This window comes from Anabrus simplex, chromosome 1, assembly GCF_040414725.1.
Source record: "Anabrus simplex isolate iqAnaSimp1 chromosome 1, ASM4041472v1, whole genome shotgun sequence".
Lineage (NCBI taxonomy): Eukaryota > Metazoa > Arthropoda > Insecta > Orthoptera > Tettigoniidae > Anabrus > Anabrus simplex.
This window is the reverse complement of record NC_090265.1, coordinates 188,438,173-188,455,881: the sequence shown is the minus strand read 5'-3', so window position 1 is coordinate 188,455,881 and position 17,709 is coordinate 188,438,173. Positions and strand designations below refer to the sequence as shown.

General features: G+C 36.7%; 1 protein-coding gene across 1 annotated transcript in view; it reads left to right on the top strand.

Annotated features, from left to right (window-relative positions):
* LOC136885511 (intermembrane lipid transfer protein Vps13) overlaps positions 1–17,709 on the top strand; it is a 1,358,975-nt gene that overhangs the window by 1,320,838 nt on the left and 20,428 nt on the right. The window contains exon 64 of the mRNA XM_067158109.2: positions 13,778–13,915. Coding sequence (XP_067014210.2) covers positions 13,778–13,915 — 138 coding nt within the window. The remainder of the gene's footprint in view (positions 1–13,777; positions 13,916–17,709) is intronic.

Sequence of the window (17,709 nt, the reverse complement as noted above, 5' to 3'; positions counted from 1 at the left end):
AGACATAGAAAATCTGAATATTATGGGGACATGTTTCGCCCTTCTTATTGGACATCATCAGCCATATTAATTCAATCTTAAAATAAACATTGTTTAAAGCAGGGCCTCTCAGGGTGCATGCGCGTGGTGCATGCACTGTTCACGGTGCAAAAGACGACTTGGCTTGGTTGACCAGAGTGCAGACCCCCCACTCCTCGATTTGGAACAATAGCGCTTACTCTCTCTTTCCTCACGCCTCTCTCGCTCGCTCCGCCTGTCTCCCTCTGCCCCACTTGCGCCGTAGCGCTCCAAATCCGGGCTGAGTTGAGCCGAGTATAGCCGAGTAGAGCCGAGCTTAGCCGAGTAGCCAAGAGACGAGGCGTTGATCCGAGCTATACCGAGCGGCACCGATGCACAGTGCACGGAGCTCTTGCGCCTCGCTCTGCACGCGTGAGATTTTGGGCGTTTGAGAGGCCCTGGTTTAAAGGACAATGACATTCATAATTTGTAAAAATTGAACTGTGATTTCTTATGATATTAACTTTACAGAATAGTGGTTATAAAATATGATATTGGGACATACAACACATGCTAAAATTTTTGTAAACTAATTTAAAATCTTGTCTAAAAGAGAATTTGTGTCAAAATAAAGTTCTAAAAACAGCACATGTCTGGTACTGAAGTGGATCCTGTTTGTTATAAAAGTCAGCATATATTCGCTGCGGCAGTTGCCAACGTAAACTTGAGGGTGAATTTTGTTTATATTTTGCATTCCAACATTAAAAGATTGGTTAAGAGAAAAGGCGAATGTTATGATGTTATCCTCATTAAGTTTATTGGTCTAAAATATTATCTGATATAACCGTTGCAAACAGACGTTAGTGTGCTGGTTGAAGCTGCTATGAAATGAGTTTATTTTGAGTATTTGACAGGTTATGTTTGATTTTCACGAGAAAATGTAGTCCTTCTAGAAGATGTGGAACACTGATGAATAGAATGTGGTTATACTGCAAAAGAACAAAAAGACGTGTTTGACGTGTGTGTGTTTAAATCGTATGTTAATGTCCAAGAATTGTGTATTATGTAAAGTGGGTACTTACTCATATGCTGTATATATATCTATCTTACTGTGTTAGCAGCATTGGTCTGTCTGGAGTTCCTACTTCGCGTGTCGTAACGATGTGATAGATGGAGGGGGGCATGCTGAGGGGAAGCAGAAGGTGGCGGAGCATTACATGTTGGTGTTAATGTGGGAGGGGGATTGTTTGGAGGGGAAAGTTCAGGCTTAGTATTCGGTGGGATAAGGGGAGTTTTTGATTTAATGAATTTAAATATTTGTGGGACTTTGTTTTGCTTTGGATTGACTGTTTTTAATAGCTTAGGCATTAACGTATATAAGGGACTCTTGACTTCCGTATTATCGTTAAGGTTGCAATCCTTATTAAGTGTTTTGTCCAGAAAAATATATATATTCTCTAATTCATTTAGAAGTTTACCTTTATTTGTATTCCTGATTATTGAGAGATCCTTTTATATTGAAGTAAAACGGTGACCTGTTTCCTTCATGTGCGTGCTCATTGCCGAATATTTATTGTGCTTTTCCGCATTGAAGTGTTCCATGTATCTTATAAAGAAGCTTCGTCCAGTCTGTCCAACGTGTGAAATTCCACACTGGGAACATGTTAACCTGTACACTCCTGAGCCTGAATATTTACTGTTATTATACTTTATACTTTAGACCCTTATCCAATAACCCAATTTCTTCCTGAGAAAACTGAACGTTCGTCAAATTGACTACTGTGGATGTGTTAACATGTGGGGATGCTGGTCTTTGTGAAACCTTGTAATGTGTGGGAGATCGTATCTTAGATTGCATTAATTGGGAGAGTTTCTTATTAAGTGTTGCTTGCTTCCTTTCTAATGCAATATTCAATTTGTAGTTCACATGTAGTTGGAATGAATTCCATTGTTATATAATATAATATAATATAATATAATATAATATAATATAATATAATATAATATAATGTTTCACCCTAGTTATGGGCATCTTCAGCCTATATTAATCCTATGGTCAAGAATTAAAACTATAGTTATAGTTAAAACTTAAGGTTCATTTATCGAAATTCATTCATAGGTTTTTAAGAAAACATTATATTTTCAACAATAAATCTCCCTTAAAAAATTCAATCAGTTTCTGCAAAATATTGGAGAAATTTGAACTGCAACCCAACCATATTTTATGTTCTTTCGATGTTACAAACATGTTTCCAAGCATTCCTACTAAAGAAACCATTAAAATTATCCATGACAACATCAATAAACACAGCGGCCTTAGTAACATGGAAATTGAAGAATTCATAAAGATATTGAATTTTGTTCTAAACAATAATTACTTCTCCTTTAATGGTAAATATTATCATCAGAAAGGCCTAGCTATGGGCGACCCTCTATCTGGCATTCTAGCAGATATCTACATGGACTATATAGAACATACAAAAATTTCACAAACAAAGGGCATTAATTTGTGGCTAAGATTTGTTGATGATACTTTTGTGATCATCAATAAGGACATTACTAACAGTCACGATATATTAGTCTCACTGAACGAAATAGATCCTAACGTCAAATTCACCAAAGAAGATGAGGTCAACAATTCCTTAAATTTTTTTAGACTTAACAATTACACGCTTGAATAACACTTTTGAATTTCAAATTTTTAGGAAACCTACTCATTCACCCATAACTATTAAAGATTCGTCCTTACATCCTAAGGCCCAAAAACTAGCTGCCTATCATAGCCTAATATATAGGGCACTAAAACTTCCCCTTTCGCCAAAAAGTTTGGAAACAGAACTAAATTACATAAAACAGTTGGCTCAGCACAATGGCTTTAAAGTAAATGTGATCAATCGGTTAATTGATAAGATCAAAATTAAGTTATCGTCCAACCTAGTCCCAGAGAAATCAAAGACAAATAGCTACACCACCCTTACGTATAATAGCCCAGCTATCCACCAGATCACTAACATTTTAAAAAAACACAGCAGCCTTCAAGACAATAAATAATAATCGGAACATATTCCTCAACCACAGTAGAGTCAATAATAACAACATTTACTCAGGGTTGGGTGTTTATAGGTTAAAATGTGCCCAATGTGGGTTCACATATTTTGGACAAACCAGGAGGAGCTTTTACACGAGGTATCTGGAACATTACAATGCTTCCAAGCATAATAAGTATTCGGCCATGAGCCAGCATATGACTGAAACAGGCCATAAATTCACCTCTATAGAAAATGATTTGACGGTCATTAAAAACCTAAGCAAAGGAAAATTATTGAACGAAACGGAAGACTTGTACATTTATTTGGACCAGTCTTATAACAAAAATAATAATCTTAACGATGCCATCGATAACAAAAATCTGTTATATGAAACAACTCCGAGGTTAATCCAGACCGTAAATCAGAATAAAGTTCCCAGTATGTTTAAATCACAGAACGCATGCGCTCCAATAGCCACACCTAATGCCAGGCCCACCCAATCCAATTCAAGTAATGCCTCTCAAGCAACAATACAGATGCACAATTTGAATCTCACGCCCCACTTCCCCACCAGGCTCCACCCCTCCACTTCAGCATCGATACTACACTAGAAGCAAGCTTAGCCGTTTAGACACAACCGGAACAATTGATCCCAGCTAACGTCGAAAAGACAAGTAAGTTCATACTATAAACACTCACTCTACTTTATTACCGTATTGGGTTCCACATTCATCATTCTAATTCCCCGTTTTTTCTCTTATCCAGTTACAGACAACTCATATTCCTCCCAGATTGAATATGCACCAATGGGAAGTTTATCCACAAGAATGACGGAATATTTTTATTCCGATAAACAATGATTGAAATCAACAATATGTATCCTACTTACACGCTTCAACCTTAAAACATAACCATGCTTCTTTCTAAAGGAATATTAAAACTGTTTCAAACCCTAACATGAACGACTTTAACCAAGGTTCCGGTATTGTTAAAATTTCTTACGACTCGGGCAACCATATCAGCTGAAGAAACCCCAACTCACGCAGTGATAAATTCTAGTCAATACATTTTGAGAAACCCCTATTCATGCTTGATCAATCCAATCCACAATTGGAATTCTAGTCATTATAAAATAAGTTAATTCAAATTTCATTGTTCATAATACAAATAGAATTCAGAATAAGGTCAACGAGATTTGGATACGAAATGAAATTAAAGCAATGTACAAAAGAAAGCTCTCTTAAATTTACAAATATATAAAGTTCATTTATTTTTGGCCCAAATGTTGTCTTCGTTTGAATGGATTTCATTTCCAACTACATGTGGACTATAAATTGAATATTAACGATTTTATCCAAGATTCCAGTGTTGTAAAAATTCTTATGACTCAGGCAACTATAACAGCTGAAGAAACCCCAACTCACGAAGTGATAAATTCTAGTCAATACTATTGAGAAGCCCCAGTTCAAGCTGTGATCAATCCAATCTGCAATCGGAGGTCTAGTCATTGTAAAAAATGTAATTCATTGTTCATAAATTCTGGCAAGGTTAATGCACTTATTGTACATACTGTACATATTGTAAACTGTGTAAATAACATAAGACAATTGTATTTAGTATTAAGTTAGTTTACTATAAGTTCCATCTATATATATAAAAGCAAGTCGGGCTGAAGCGATGTATATATAAATATTTAAAAATGAAAAAAGACGTGAATTAATGAGGCACTTCCAGAAATCTCAGAAATTTGAAACTTGGTACGGAGGAAACTGATGACCCCAGGATCCCTAGAAAAATCGGAAATTCTCAAAATTCCCTGAAGGGGGCACGCTGGGGGGCTCAAATTTTGGGCTCAGCATAAGAACACAGTCGTATAGTATATCCAAAACGATAACCTATTGGTTTCGTGGGCTTAAAAATTTTCGAGATTTTCCTCATTTTTATCCCCTATCCCCCCAAATCAAAATGGCGGCACAACCTGCCAGACGAAGTAGACAATTGAAATTTGGTGAAATTATAGCTTTTGGTCCCTAACCGACGGGAAAATTCCAAGATGTTCAAATTTTTCACTTTTTACCCCCCAAAGATATCGAAATATGGAGGCAATTTTAATGACTGTGCAGACATTCCTTTTGAGCTATTTTTTGGCTAAACGGTAAGTCGTATCACAAAACGGATGGCACAATGTCCCTTCAATTCGGAGTGATCTACAACTTTGGTCCTGTGACATTTTGTCGTATCTCTCTCCCTTATACGTTAAATTTGGCCGTATTTCTGGATTGTTCGTAAATTTGGTGATTTTTACAAGTATATTTCATTGTTTGACACACTTATAAGAATGATAGGATCATCACGTTGTGTGCGCACATTGGCACGATTAAGGGACATGTGTACCAAATTTCATGATTCTAGCTTATACATAAGTAGGCAAAAAATAATGTAAAATGTTAAAAATGCACCCAAATTTCACCCTATTCAAAATTTGATCTCAATTTACCCCCTTAATATGGGAGATACAAGGAAATGGTTTAGAAACAAACATGTAGAGCAATAAATGAGGCGTCTGATGGCGCAAACCGTTTCTTAATATCACGGGCTGAAGCGATGTATATATAAATATTTAAAAATGAAAAAAGACGTGAATTAATGAGGCACTTCCAGAAATCTCAGAAATTTGAAACTTGGTACGGAGGAAACTGATGCCCCCAGGATCCCTAGAAAAATCGGAAATTCTCAAAATTCCCTGAAGGGGGCACGCTGGGGGGGCTCAAATTTTGGGCTCAGCATAAGAACACAGTCGTATAGTATATCCAAAACGATAACCTATAGGTTTCGTGGGCTTAAAAATTTTCGAGAATTTCCTCATTTTTATCCGCTATCCCCCCAAATCAAAATGGCGGCACAACCTGCCAGACGAAGTAGACAATTGAAATTTGGTGAAATTATAGCTTTTGGTCCCTAACCGACGGGAAAATTCCAAGATGTTCAAATTTTTCACTTTTTACCCCCCAAAGATATCGAAATATGGAGGCAATTTTAATGACTGTGCAGACATTCCTTTTGAGCTATTTTTTGGCTAAACGGTAAGTCGTTTCACAAAACGGATGGCACAATGTCCCTTCAATTCGGAGTGATCTACAACTTTGGTCCTGTGACATTTTGTCGTATCTCTCTCCCTTATACGTTAAATTTGGCCGTATTTCTGGATTGTTCGTAAATTTGGTGATTTTTACAAGTATATTTCATTGTTTGACACACTTATAAGAATGATAGGATCATCACGTTGTGTGCGCACATTGGCACGATTAAGGGACATATGTGTACCAAATTTCATGATTCTAGCTTATACATAAGTAGGCTAAACGTAATGTAAAATGTTAAAAATGCACCCAAATTTCACCCTATTCAAAATTTGATCTCAATTTACCCCCTGAATATGGGAGATACGAGGAAATGGTTTAGAAACAAACATGTAGAGCGATAAATGAGGCGTCTGATGGCGCAAACTGTTTCTTAATATGATAAACCGTTTAGGAGATATGAATCTCGAAGTGGAAGTCTGCACTTTTCAACGTGCTCATGCTTATCCGTCATCTATATAAATAAAATCGTAATGACCGTGTGTCTGTACGTTGATTATTTTGGCGAAATTTCCGTACAGTTATCCGTTTCACCTGTAATTATGACCATCTGCATCATTTTTAGCTTTGGTGTCCGTTTGTCTGTTTGTTTGTCTGTTTGTCTGTTTGTCTGTCCTTCTATAACTTGAAAACTACTGGATATATTTCCACCAAACTTCATATTTAATATCCACCTGTCCTTGGGTAGGTTTTAGCGCAAAAAATAAAATCGTAACGACCGTGTGTCTGTACATTGATTATTTTGGCGAAATTTCCGTACAGTTATCCGTTTCAGGTGTAATAATGACCATCTGCATCATTTTTATCTTTGGTGTCTGTTTGTCTGTTTGTCTGTTTGTTTGTTTGTTTGTCTGTCCTTCTATAACTTGAAAACTACTGGATATGTTTCCACCAAACTTCATATTTAGAATCCACCTGTCCTTGGGTAGGTTTTAGCGCAAAAAATAAAATCGTAACGACCGTGTGTCTGTACATTGATTATTTTGGCAAAATTTCCGTACAGTTATCCGTTTCAGGTGTAATTATGACCATCTGCATCATTTTTAGCTTTGGTGTCCGTTTGTCTGTTTGTTTGTCTGTTTGTCTGTTTGTCTGTCCTTCTATAACTTGAAAACTACTGGATATATTTCCACCAAACTTCATATTTAGAATCCACCTCTCCTTGGGTAGGTTTTAGCGTAAATATCGTTTCTAAATCCCTGAACTGAGTGGGGATTTTTACGAAACCGAAACCGTGATTTTGCACTCCCTCAAAGTATACACAACCGAACTTAATGGAAATCAACCTGCCTTAATGAAAATGAATTTCTAAACCTTTTTTTCTCATGTGCATCATTTCGATAACAGGATTTAGTAAGGGAGATATCATTAACGGACCGTTTTTCGGTACAAATCCCAGCGGGTGCGTGTAAAGCGTACTTCTTACAACTTGAAAACTAACAAGATATTTGAACCAAATTTTATATATAGCATCCATCTGTCCAGGGGTAGGTTTCCTTGGTGTCTGTTAGTTAGTTAGTTAGTTTGTTTGTTTGTTTCTTTGTTTGTTTGTTTGTTGGTCTGTTTGTCTTTCTCTAACTTGAAAACTACTGGATATATTTCCACCAAACTTCATATTTAGAATCCACCTGTCCTTTGGGGAGGTTTTAGGGCAAATATTGTTTCTAAATCCCTGAACTAATTGGGGGTTTATACGAAACCGAAACCGTGATTTTGCACTCCCTCAAAATACACACAACCAAACTTTATGGAAATCTACCTGCCTTAATGGAAATTAATTTCTAAACCTTTTCTTCTCATGTGCATCATTTCAATCACTTACAGGAAAGATAGTATGATCAAACTCTACACGAACATTGGCCCACCCAGTACCCATATGTGAGCCAAATGCTATGTCACATAATTATCCGAAAAGTAATGCAATGTAAGATATTCTTACACAAATTTCAACCTATTCAACGTTTTTGATTCAATCTGACCCATGAATAGATTAGATGCGAGAAAATATCATAGGACCAGCCATTTAGATCGCTAAATACTGCGCCTTACGGTACAATCCTTTGTCGATATGGCGTACCGTTTAGCAGCATTTAATCTGTAAATGAAGGTCTGCAATATTGTAAACATTCATATACTTTCGTATATCTGTATATGTATTCATTGATGTCGATTTGTAGCGATCGAGAAAGAATGTGTCTGCTATTGTAATCAGTACTCCCTACACCGACTTTGACTGCTGGCAGTAGGAATGGGGTCCTTCTCCAACTCCTGTGTAACTGGCATTAGTAAGGAGGGCCTACCATTTTAATGAATAATTCACTTTTCGATTTGTCTTGCAGAAGGCAAGGGATCATGCAGTTTTGTTCGAAAGTCCCCTACTCTATTGTGTTTGGCTCTAGGCCAGGGTGCCCGCCATTATAAACAAATGTTCCAATCTAAAATTTGACTAGCATTAGGCATAGTGGCCTGCTATTTTCATGGAAACTCACTAATTCTGTGTGACTGGCAGTAAGCTGGCTAGCAGCAGTAAAAAGGGACTGTCATTATAATGATAACTGCACAACTCAATTTTGACTGGTGGTAGGGAAGTTGCCTGGTATTATAATAAAAACTCCTCAACTGTAACCTGTCTGAAAGTAGGAAATGGGTCTGCCATTGTAACTAAAACTCCCCAAATCGATTGTGACCGCGCAGTAGGCATTGGGGCCTGCAATTATAATGTAAACTTGCCAACTCGATTGTGAATGGCAGTAGGCAAGTGAGCCTGGCGTTATCATCACAACTCCGCAACCCTCACTTTACATTGGAAACAACGTATGGGGACCTCCCCATGCTATTTCTCGGATAAGGCTAAGAGACATGCAATTTTAAAACAATCTCATTTGCTGCACGCACAGTATTTACGTCGATATCCGTATACAATGTAGAATACCGTAGCGAAGCACGGGTACATTTGCTAGTTGTTTATAGTTTTAATTCTTGACCTTAGGATTAATATAGGCTGAAGATGCCCATAACTAGGGCGAAACATGTCCCTAACTGGTGTGTTTCATTCATGTAGAATTTAACCACTAAAAATATATATTTGTATTGAAAAGGTGGACACAATAATTTTAACCTTGAAAGAGTTTACTTAACACGGGGGCTGACATATTTTAGCAACTTCATATACCACTGGACTGAGCCAGGGTCAAACCTGTCAATTTGGGTTCAGAAAGCCAGTACCTTGACCGTCTGAGTCACTCAGCCAGACTTCAGGAAAATAAATGACTCATTTACAAAGATCCATGGCAGCCACCAGTATGTGTGTAAGTCATAGACAACTATAAATTTGAGAATATCAACATCAGATGTATATTAATCCAGTAAAACTACAGGAATGATACTAATACATAGCTTTTCACACATGTAATGTTATAGTCATGGCCATTTAAACATTCCTTACTAAGCCTGCAAGGCTAATGCAAGTAACAGAATATGGGTGAAACACATTTTAATTATAAAACTTTATTCACATTTAATAAGTTACATTAGTGAACCATCATCATCATCATCATCATCATCATCATAGGTTGTTCTGCCATCCGGCGGGTCCTGTCATGGCTGTGACCTCCATATCTCTCAATCTTGTGCCCTTTTCTTCACTTCTGCATAATCTTCCTTTCTTTTTCTAATGCTGTCTAATAATTGGTATCGTCTCCTTCTCCTTCCTCGTTTTCCTTTTATCATCCCTTCAATTGCTATTCGTAGTAAAGTGTTGTGTCTTAGATTATGCCCTATCCAATTTTTCTTCCTATTTTGGATTACGGATATCATGCTCCTCACTTCTATTTTCGAAGAGCTCCAAAATAATGTGCCTCTTGTTTTTCCTTCATCTCAAGCCTTTTAAACTAAATCTTGCACTGATGTGAAATATTTCAGCTTAGAATATTTTTCAGAAAGATTCTGTTATCTAAGGTTCAGTATTGTGCAAATTATACCAAAAAATTCTCATTCTTAACGATATATATACCACGGATCAGTATTTTTCCGGCAACATCATCATCATCATAGACATATTTTGCAAGCACAATGACAATCTGTGTCCCTTCATTAGAAAACCCTGTCCAATTCTTGGAGATCCTCATAATTCTCAGAAAATATGTTTCTTGGTGTTCTTGAAGATCAACATATTCTTCATCTCATGACAAGTTCTTGTTTTAATGACAGAAAGACAGAAGTCAAACAAGGAGCTTGGAATTTGTAGATGTACTACCAAGATATTGGTTGAACACTGGCTGTGATATCAGTGGTCATCAGTATAAACTTTTCCATAGTCCATCGTCCTACCTTGTACATTCAAAATTCTCTGCTTCTTTGCTTAGCAATATTGAAGCTTTTATTTATTAATTTAGGTTACCTTCATATACATACCATAGGTGGGCAACAGGAATACACAGTTTTCCAATCATTCATCGGATTGGTTTGTTCTTTTGCTAGCAGAACAATTGCATCTTCTGCAAACCTGAAAGGATAAGATGTCTGGAACCAGGGCTTTGTGTTCCTTTATGAGCATCTGTTTCTTGAAAGAGCGGGAGTGCAACAGTAGCTTCTTGTTTGATTTTTCTCAACACATCAGTCCACCCAAGTATCATATCATAGGTAACTTCAATTATAACAAAGGCATTGGCTTTTATGAGATTAAAGCTTTTGACCAAATCCCGCATGAACGACTTTTGTTAAAATTAAGGCAGATGAATGTTAAGGGAAGTGTACTGGCATGGTTGCGGTCATTTCTTGAGGTTCGAACTTACCTTGTTGTGTTTGATGGAGTTTGATCTTCGGCCGTTAAAGTAACCTCAGTAGTATGTCAAGGCACCGTCTTGGGTCCTTTATTATTTAATGCATTTGTCCCTGATATACCTAAATGTGTGACCTCAACCATAGCCCAGTATGCTGATGACACTGTAATGTACGGGAATATACAATGTACAGATGATTGTCTGAAGTTACAGTCGGACTTGGACACTGTAGCGGTGTGGTGTTACGTCAACGGTCTCAACAATAATGCTGGCAAATGTAAATACATTAGGTTAAGTAGGTCTCGACACCCAGTAGAATGTATACATCATCATCATCATCATCATCATCATCATCATCTTCCTTCCTTCCAAGTATTGGGCCATGTGTCCCATTACGTTCTTGCATTTTTCTTTTTGCAAGACTTGAAAGCAATCAAATGTCCTTCCGACGGGTTGCTAGCCTGAAGGAAGTAGAATGTATATATAACACTAATAATGTACGTATTGAGCGAGTTAAAACCATGCATTTGTTAGGAATAACCATTTCTGACCAACTAAAATGGAACACACAAACAGAGGAAGTGCGATGCAAAGCTGCCAGGGTGCTCAGTTTTATGCAACTCCATGGGTGCAAGTTGAATGCTATACGGACGGCTTACCTGACACTAGTGAGACCTATACTAACGTATGGTGTGCCTTCCTGGCACCCTACCACTGCAGCTAACCTTCACGAACTAGAAGGAACCCAACATCGCACTGAACGACTAATTAACAAGAACAGCTGCCTGCCTTCCCTCCCATCAATCACCTCCTTGTGTAAACAAAGCGGCAATACCTTCTTACACAAGACCCTCACAGGGGCCATTCACCTTTCACTATTCCCTCAACTCTCCTTATCCTACAGCTCCGTCCGCAGAGGTAAAGGGGTGCGTTTTATACCCCCCCCCCCCCCTTTGCGCAAACTCAGTCCTACAAACTAGGTTTTTTTGCTCGTTCAGCACAGCTTTGGAATGATCGCCCCCCGCCCCCACATTAAATATGTTGTATGTTTGGTATTCAGCTCGAAGGCTGGTTTGATCCTCCACAGTTCCACCAACAGCTGTCATAAATAGCCTAGGCATCACTGGAGAGGCATAATAGGGAAATGAGGAGTTGCTTTCCTCACCGAGCCAGAAGTTGCTATCACATATCAGTCTGCCAAGCCCACTGAAATGCATGCACCAACTGACCCTATGAGTGATATTTTCACACCATTCATAACAGGGACTGGCTGCATAAGGAATGGTATTATTAGCATCGCTCATACTTCGGTCACTTTCATTTGTCAAAGCCAAGGATGAGACTGAGACAGGACAATGAAAGTAACAAATCTATTCTAGCCCATACCAGAAGACATAATGCACTGTCAACACTACATCTGGCCAGCAAAGGCATACATTAAATATAGAAATGCAAATACAGTTAAATGTTATGCTAGGAAGCACATGTGGTGAGAAAATGCGTGTGAATATGTGGAAGAATGAACCAGGGAGTGAAAGGTTGTGTAAATGAGAAATATGTATACATTAGGCTATACTTTGTTACTTTACCTGTAAATAGTGTATATGACTGTTTTAGTTAAGGATTTAGGTAATTATTTCAACGATCAGGGGGCACTATGGCCTTCCATAGATACTGTAAAGGTTTTTGGTAATGAATGAATGAATGAATGAATGAATCTCTTCAGTCAGTCAGCAATTATGCATCTTCTTTAGTGTTAATCAGTCCAGTGCTCTTGTTGCCTTCCAATTATGAGTGCTCTCATGGGAAATGTTAATTCTGTTGCACCAAACCTTTCCTGTGAATGGAAAGATAGTATAAATATCTGAAGGTTGTGATGTTCTTACTCTGTCTCCCATATGAGTTGTAGAAAATCTCAAGATTTCAAAAAGTGGTGTAGGACTTCACTGCTCCTGCTTTTCCATACAGTCTCATGATGAAAATAGCTTGAATTTGTCACTAAATAATGTTGAAAATGAATACAGATAGTTGGTGCTTGTAGACCACATGATCAGTTGAGGTATTTGGGTACGATGGAAAGTTTTTACTATAGTCCATTGAAATCACAGCCAGTGTTCACCCAATAATAAACTGACCCAATATCTTGATAGTACATCTAAACATTTCCAAGCTCCTTGTTTGACTTCTCTCTTTGTGTCATAAAAAATAAAACTTATTATGCGATGAAAAATATGTTTATGTTCAAGAACACCAAGTGAATGTAGGTACACTTTTTTCTGAAAATCAGTTTCAGCTAATAACTGAACCCCTTTCCTCTATATATTCAGCTTTCATTGTTCTTGTCTTTCTCACATTTGTCCTTACCTTCTCTTTCTCTTAATGTATCACTTGATTGCTCCTATTACCAACATGCTAGTGTGTGTCATTTTATTATTAGTGTATTCATAATTTGCATAACTATACATGAGGTAGCTGAAACCACAGACTGTAATGAAGTATGTACTGTATACCTGTGACAAAATAATTGTACAATAACAAAGCAAGTTGGGTGTGCGGTTTAGGAGAAGGTGGGTTTGAACCTCACTGTTGGCAACCCTGTGATAGTTTTCCATCATTTTCCAATTCCACACCAGGCTAGAGATGTACGTTAGTTAAGGCCACAGTAACTTTCTTCCCATTCCTAGCCCTTTCCTATCATTGCCAAGAAAACTGTCCAAGTTGCTGTAACTTTAAACCACTAACATAAAAAAAATACTGTAATTTCTATATTTTTAAATGCTTTTTTTTAAATAGTAGTATCTTCATATTAACATTTTTTTCTGTTGATCAGATTGAATGGGAACATCCTTGGAATGCTTTAAGTGGACCACCTGTTACTGGATCTCATGGTATTTTTATCCATATAAACAGACTTGGTCATGGAACTGGTGGTAGAGAAGTTCCCATTACAAATCCAGAACAACAACAGGTAATCACATTTGCATTTAATTTTATAAAATTCAGTTTTATAGATTCTATTGAATTACAGTGAAACCTCATTAGTGCGTTCCTCATTAACATGTTTTCCTACTTACAACGTCGTAAATTTTATGTCCTCATTCTCAGCAATTATAATAAGAAGTATTTCTTGTCCACCTCTTCAATACAAATCACCTTTATTGGTGTTTACACTTTCATACAATTAATTCTTCTAAGGGACATGTTTTGCTCATATAAAGAGCATCTTCAGCCTTAATTTTTTACATCTTAAAATGACATTCCTGAACAGTTGTAAACATATTAAAAAGACTATAGTCAAAATTAAAATTACAGTAGTCAAACCAAATTATATTACATCTAAAAAACAACATTAAAGCACTTCTAAAAACGTGATAACATAAACAATTAAAATTATCACAATGTCAGTTTAAAACCTTGTCTGAAACTATTATTGAATCTTCGTCTTAAAAACAGTAGTAATTGTTTTCCTATAAAAACAGCACCAAGGTGAACACCGATCTTACGGAAAGACGAAAATTAAAATGCAACTTAAGTGACGTGGTATTTCCAGAATGTAAGTTAAAATAGAGTGCCCACAAGCTGAATTGTGAAAACACAATAGTCCATATTACTTTAAACATTTTTTACAAGGTACATGGAGCATTTTAACACAGAAAAACATAATAAATACTTGGCAATGAGTATGCACATGAAAGACAGGACACCATTTTACTCCCATAGAGAAAGATTTGACAATAATTAGGAGTATGGAAAAAGGTAAGCTATTGAACAAACTGGAAAGCCTTTATATATTTTTGGATCAGAATTATAATAAGGATAAAACTCAATGATGTTACAGAAGTCAGAAGTCCTTTACACGAATTAACACCTAAGTTACTAAATACTGTTAAATCAGGTCAGAAAGGAATCCAGCAGATGTTTAAGTTGTTAAATACTAAGGCTTATACCCCTCCTCCAAATGTCAAACTTGCTCCTGTCACTCATAAGAATGCCCCGCCTATACCGCCTATCTCCTCTCCCCTGCCAGGTTCACCATTACCTTTACCCCCTCTCCAAACATTAAACAAGTTGCTGTCACTCATAAAAGAGCCCCTCCTATACCGGCAATAACGCAGAAAGACCTGCCCATCTCCTCTCCCACTCTAGGTTCCCCACCACCTCTATCACACAAATTTAATACTAGGAGCCGCACTGGCAGGCAGGTTAGCAACTCCAAATCAACAGGACAAACCTATCATCTTAATAATAACAAGTAAGTTCCCATTTAAATGTGGTCAATGAGGAAATTCACACACACTTGTAATATTATAGTATTAAATTTCCTTTTTTTTCTTTACAGTTTCCACTATCTGCATAAATTAGTCGGAGGTCTTGCACGATGTTCTATACCTCGCAAATTTGCATAATATAACTTACTACCTACATTTATAAGCAAGTTGAGCAGCATCTCTCAACTAGAGGCCACATTTGACTCCTGCACACATTCTGCGTCCTGTCTGTTATGTTTAAAGCAATATGGATTATTGTGTTTTCACAATTCAGCTTGTGGGCAATCTATTTTAACTTACATTCTGGAAATACCACGTCACTTAAGTTGCATTTTAATTTTCGTCTTTCCATAAGATTGGTGTTCACCTTGGTGCTGTTTTTATAGAAAAACTATTACTACTGTTTTTAAGATAAAGATTCAATAATAGTTTCAGACAAGGTTTTAAACTGACATTGTGATAATTTTAATTTTTTATGTTATCACGTTTTTAGAAGTGCTTTAATGTTGTTTTCTAGACGTAATGTAATTTGGTTTTTAGACTACTGTAATTTTAATTTTTACTATAGTCTTTTTAATATGTTTATGACTGTTCAGGAACTTTATTTTAAGATTTTAAAAATTAAGGCTGAAGATGCTCGTTATATGAGCAAAACATATCCCTTAGAAGAATTAATTGTATGAAAGTGTAAACACCAATAAAGGTGACTTGTTTGAATAGGTGGACAAGAAATCTTATTATTATAATTGCTGTGAATAACATCATTCAATAAGGAACAACCATGAGGATAATGTCCTGATTCTCACCGTATATAAAAATACCTCGCTTATCGCCTCACAAATTTTCGCTATTACCAGTTAGTATGATTACATTTTTCCTAGCCCTGAAAATGTTTTTTTCCATCCCTTGTGATAGAAACTTGATTTCCAACTCAGGTAAGAGCTGTCGCTACAGTTGCATTATTACGGAAAAGGCCTTAAATTCCTGAACTTCACAGGATAAGTTGCACTTTCGGGGACCAAGCCATTAGCCTCAGGAATGTTAGTTTTGCTTGCCAGTTAGCAGCAAGATTGCTGAATAACACAGTGAGCCTATTTGTGCATGTATTTCACATTCCATTACAAGATATTAAAATCATTCCGTATTGATGGTTTTCACTTTACGAAGGAATTTAATTTGTCCTCCTATTCAATACATCAATATTAATCAATTTTTTTTTTACATGTTTTGGCTTATTTGAGCCATCTTTAGTGAAAAATGGATTAAAAAACTACATAATTAATATTAAAAGAATATTTTTCAAAACATAATGAAAAAGAGTGAGACATGATGAAATTAAAACAATAAGTGGTTATGGTGAGCTTGTGAACCTCTTCGTCTAGAAGTGCAGTATGTTACATTAAAAACGAGGACGAAATCACAATACTAAAATTTAAGATGACAGTCTGTCTTCATTGAATCACAATCTCAATAGTCTAGAGGGCAGCGAAAATTGAGAACATATTTAAGAGGAAAATAAGTGTCAGGTATGATATGTGTGACTCGTAGTGGAAACTGTAAATGTTTAAATCTGTAATGGTGAAAAATGAGTATGTGTGAGAAGCTTGGGCCAATAGATTAAAAGATAAGCATGAAGAAAACTTTAAACTTATTACATAGTTGCCCCTTCGAACGGCCTGACCTTCTCAATTTAGCGATCCCGCTTTCATTGGTCATGTCTGTAGCTCTCTCAACTGTGTTTGTGAGGATAGGAGGAGTGAAGAAAGTAAGGGAGGGAGGTGCTGAGCTGGTGGGGAGAGGGGGAGGGAGGAGTGGTGTTGAGTTGGAGAGATGAAGGCGGGGGTTTCTTTTTATTATAGAATTGCTGACAAATGTATGGAATGAACGTTTCAAGTAGAATGTTCTTTTTTTCGTTGATTTAATTTAAATTATACGAGGGGTTCCTAAACTGATCTATATCGATGTGGATGCTCTCTAGAATGTTCAGCAAGGTGCCTTTTTGCAGGATCTTGATCTTTATCTATCGTTGTGCATTTATGACTTCATTCTTTATGATGCTCACTCATAGCTGAAAAACAATTATATTTGAGAGCATTGCGATGTTCAGCATATCTTATTACAAAACTGCAACCTGTTTGACCGACATAGCTGGAACTACAGAATTGGAATTCTAATTTATAAAATCCGGAGTTCAAGTATCTTATTATTTTTATTGTTGATTGTGTGCAGACTGATAATAAGTCTGAAGTTGGTGTGGGAGGTTCTAAATGCTATTTTGATGTTATGTTTTTTAAAGACATTAGAAATTTGGTAAATGCTATTACTATTGAGTGTGAAAGTAGAAAACTTCCCTTTAGGAGCAAAATCTTTTGCTAGGGTAGTCTTAGGTCTGCTCTTGTATCTATTGATGATTCTGTTGACGAAGGTTCTGCTGAAGCCATTGTATTCTGCAATATTGTAAATAGTGTTTATATCTTTTATGTAATTTTTGTGA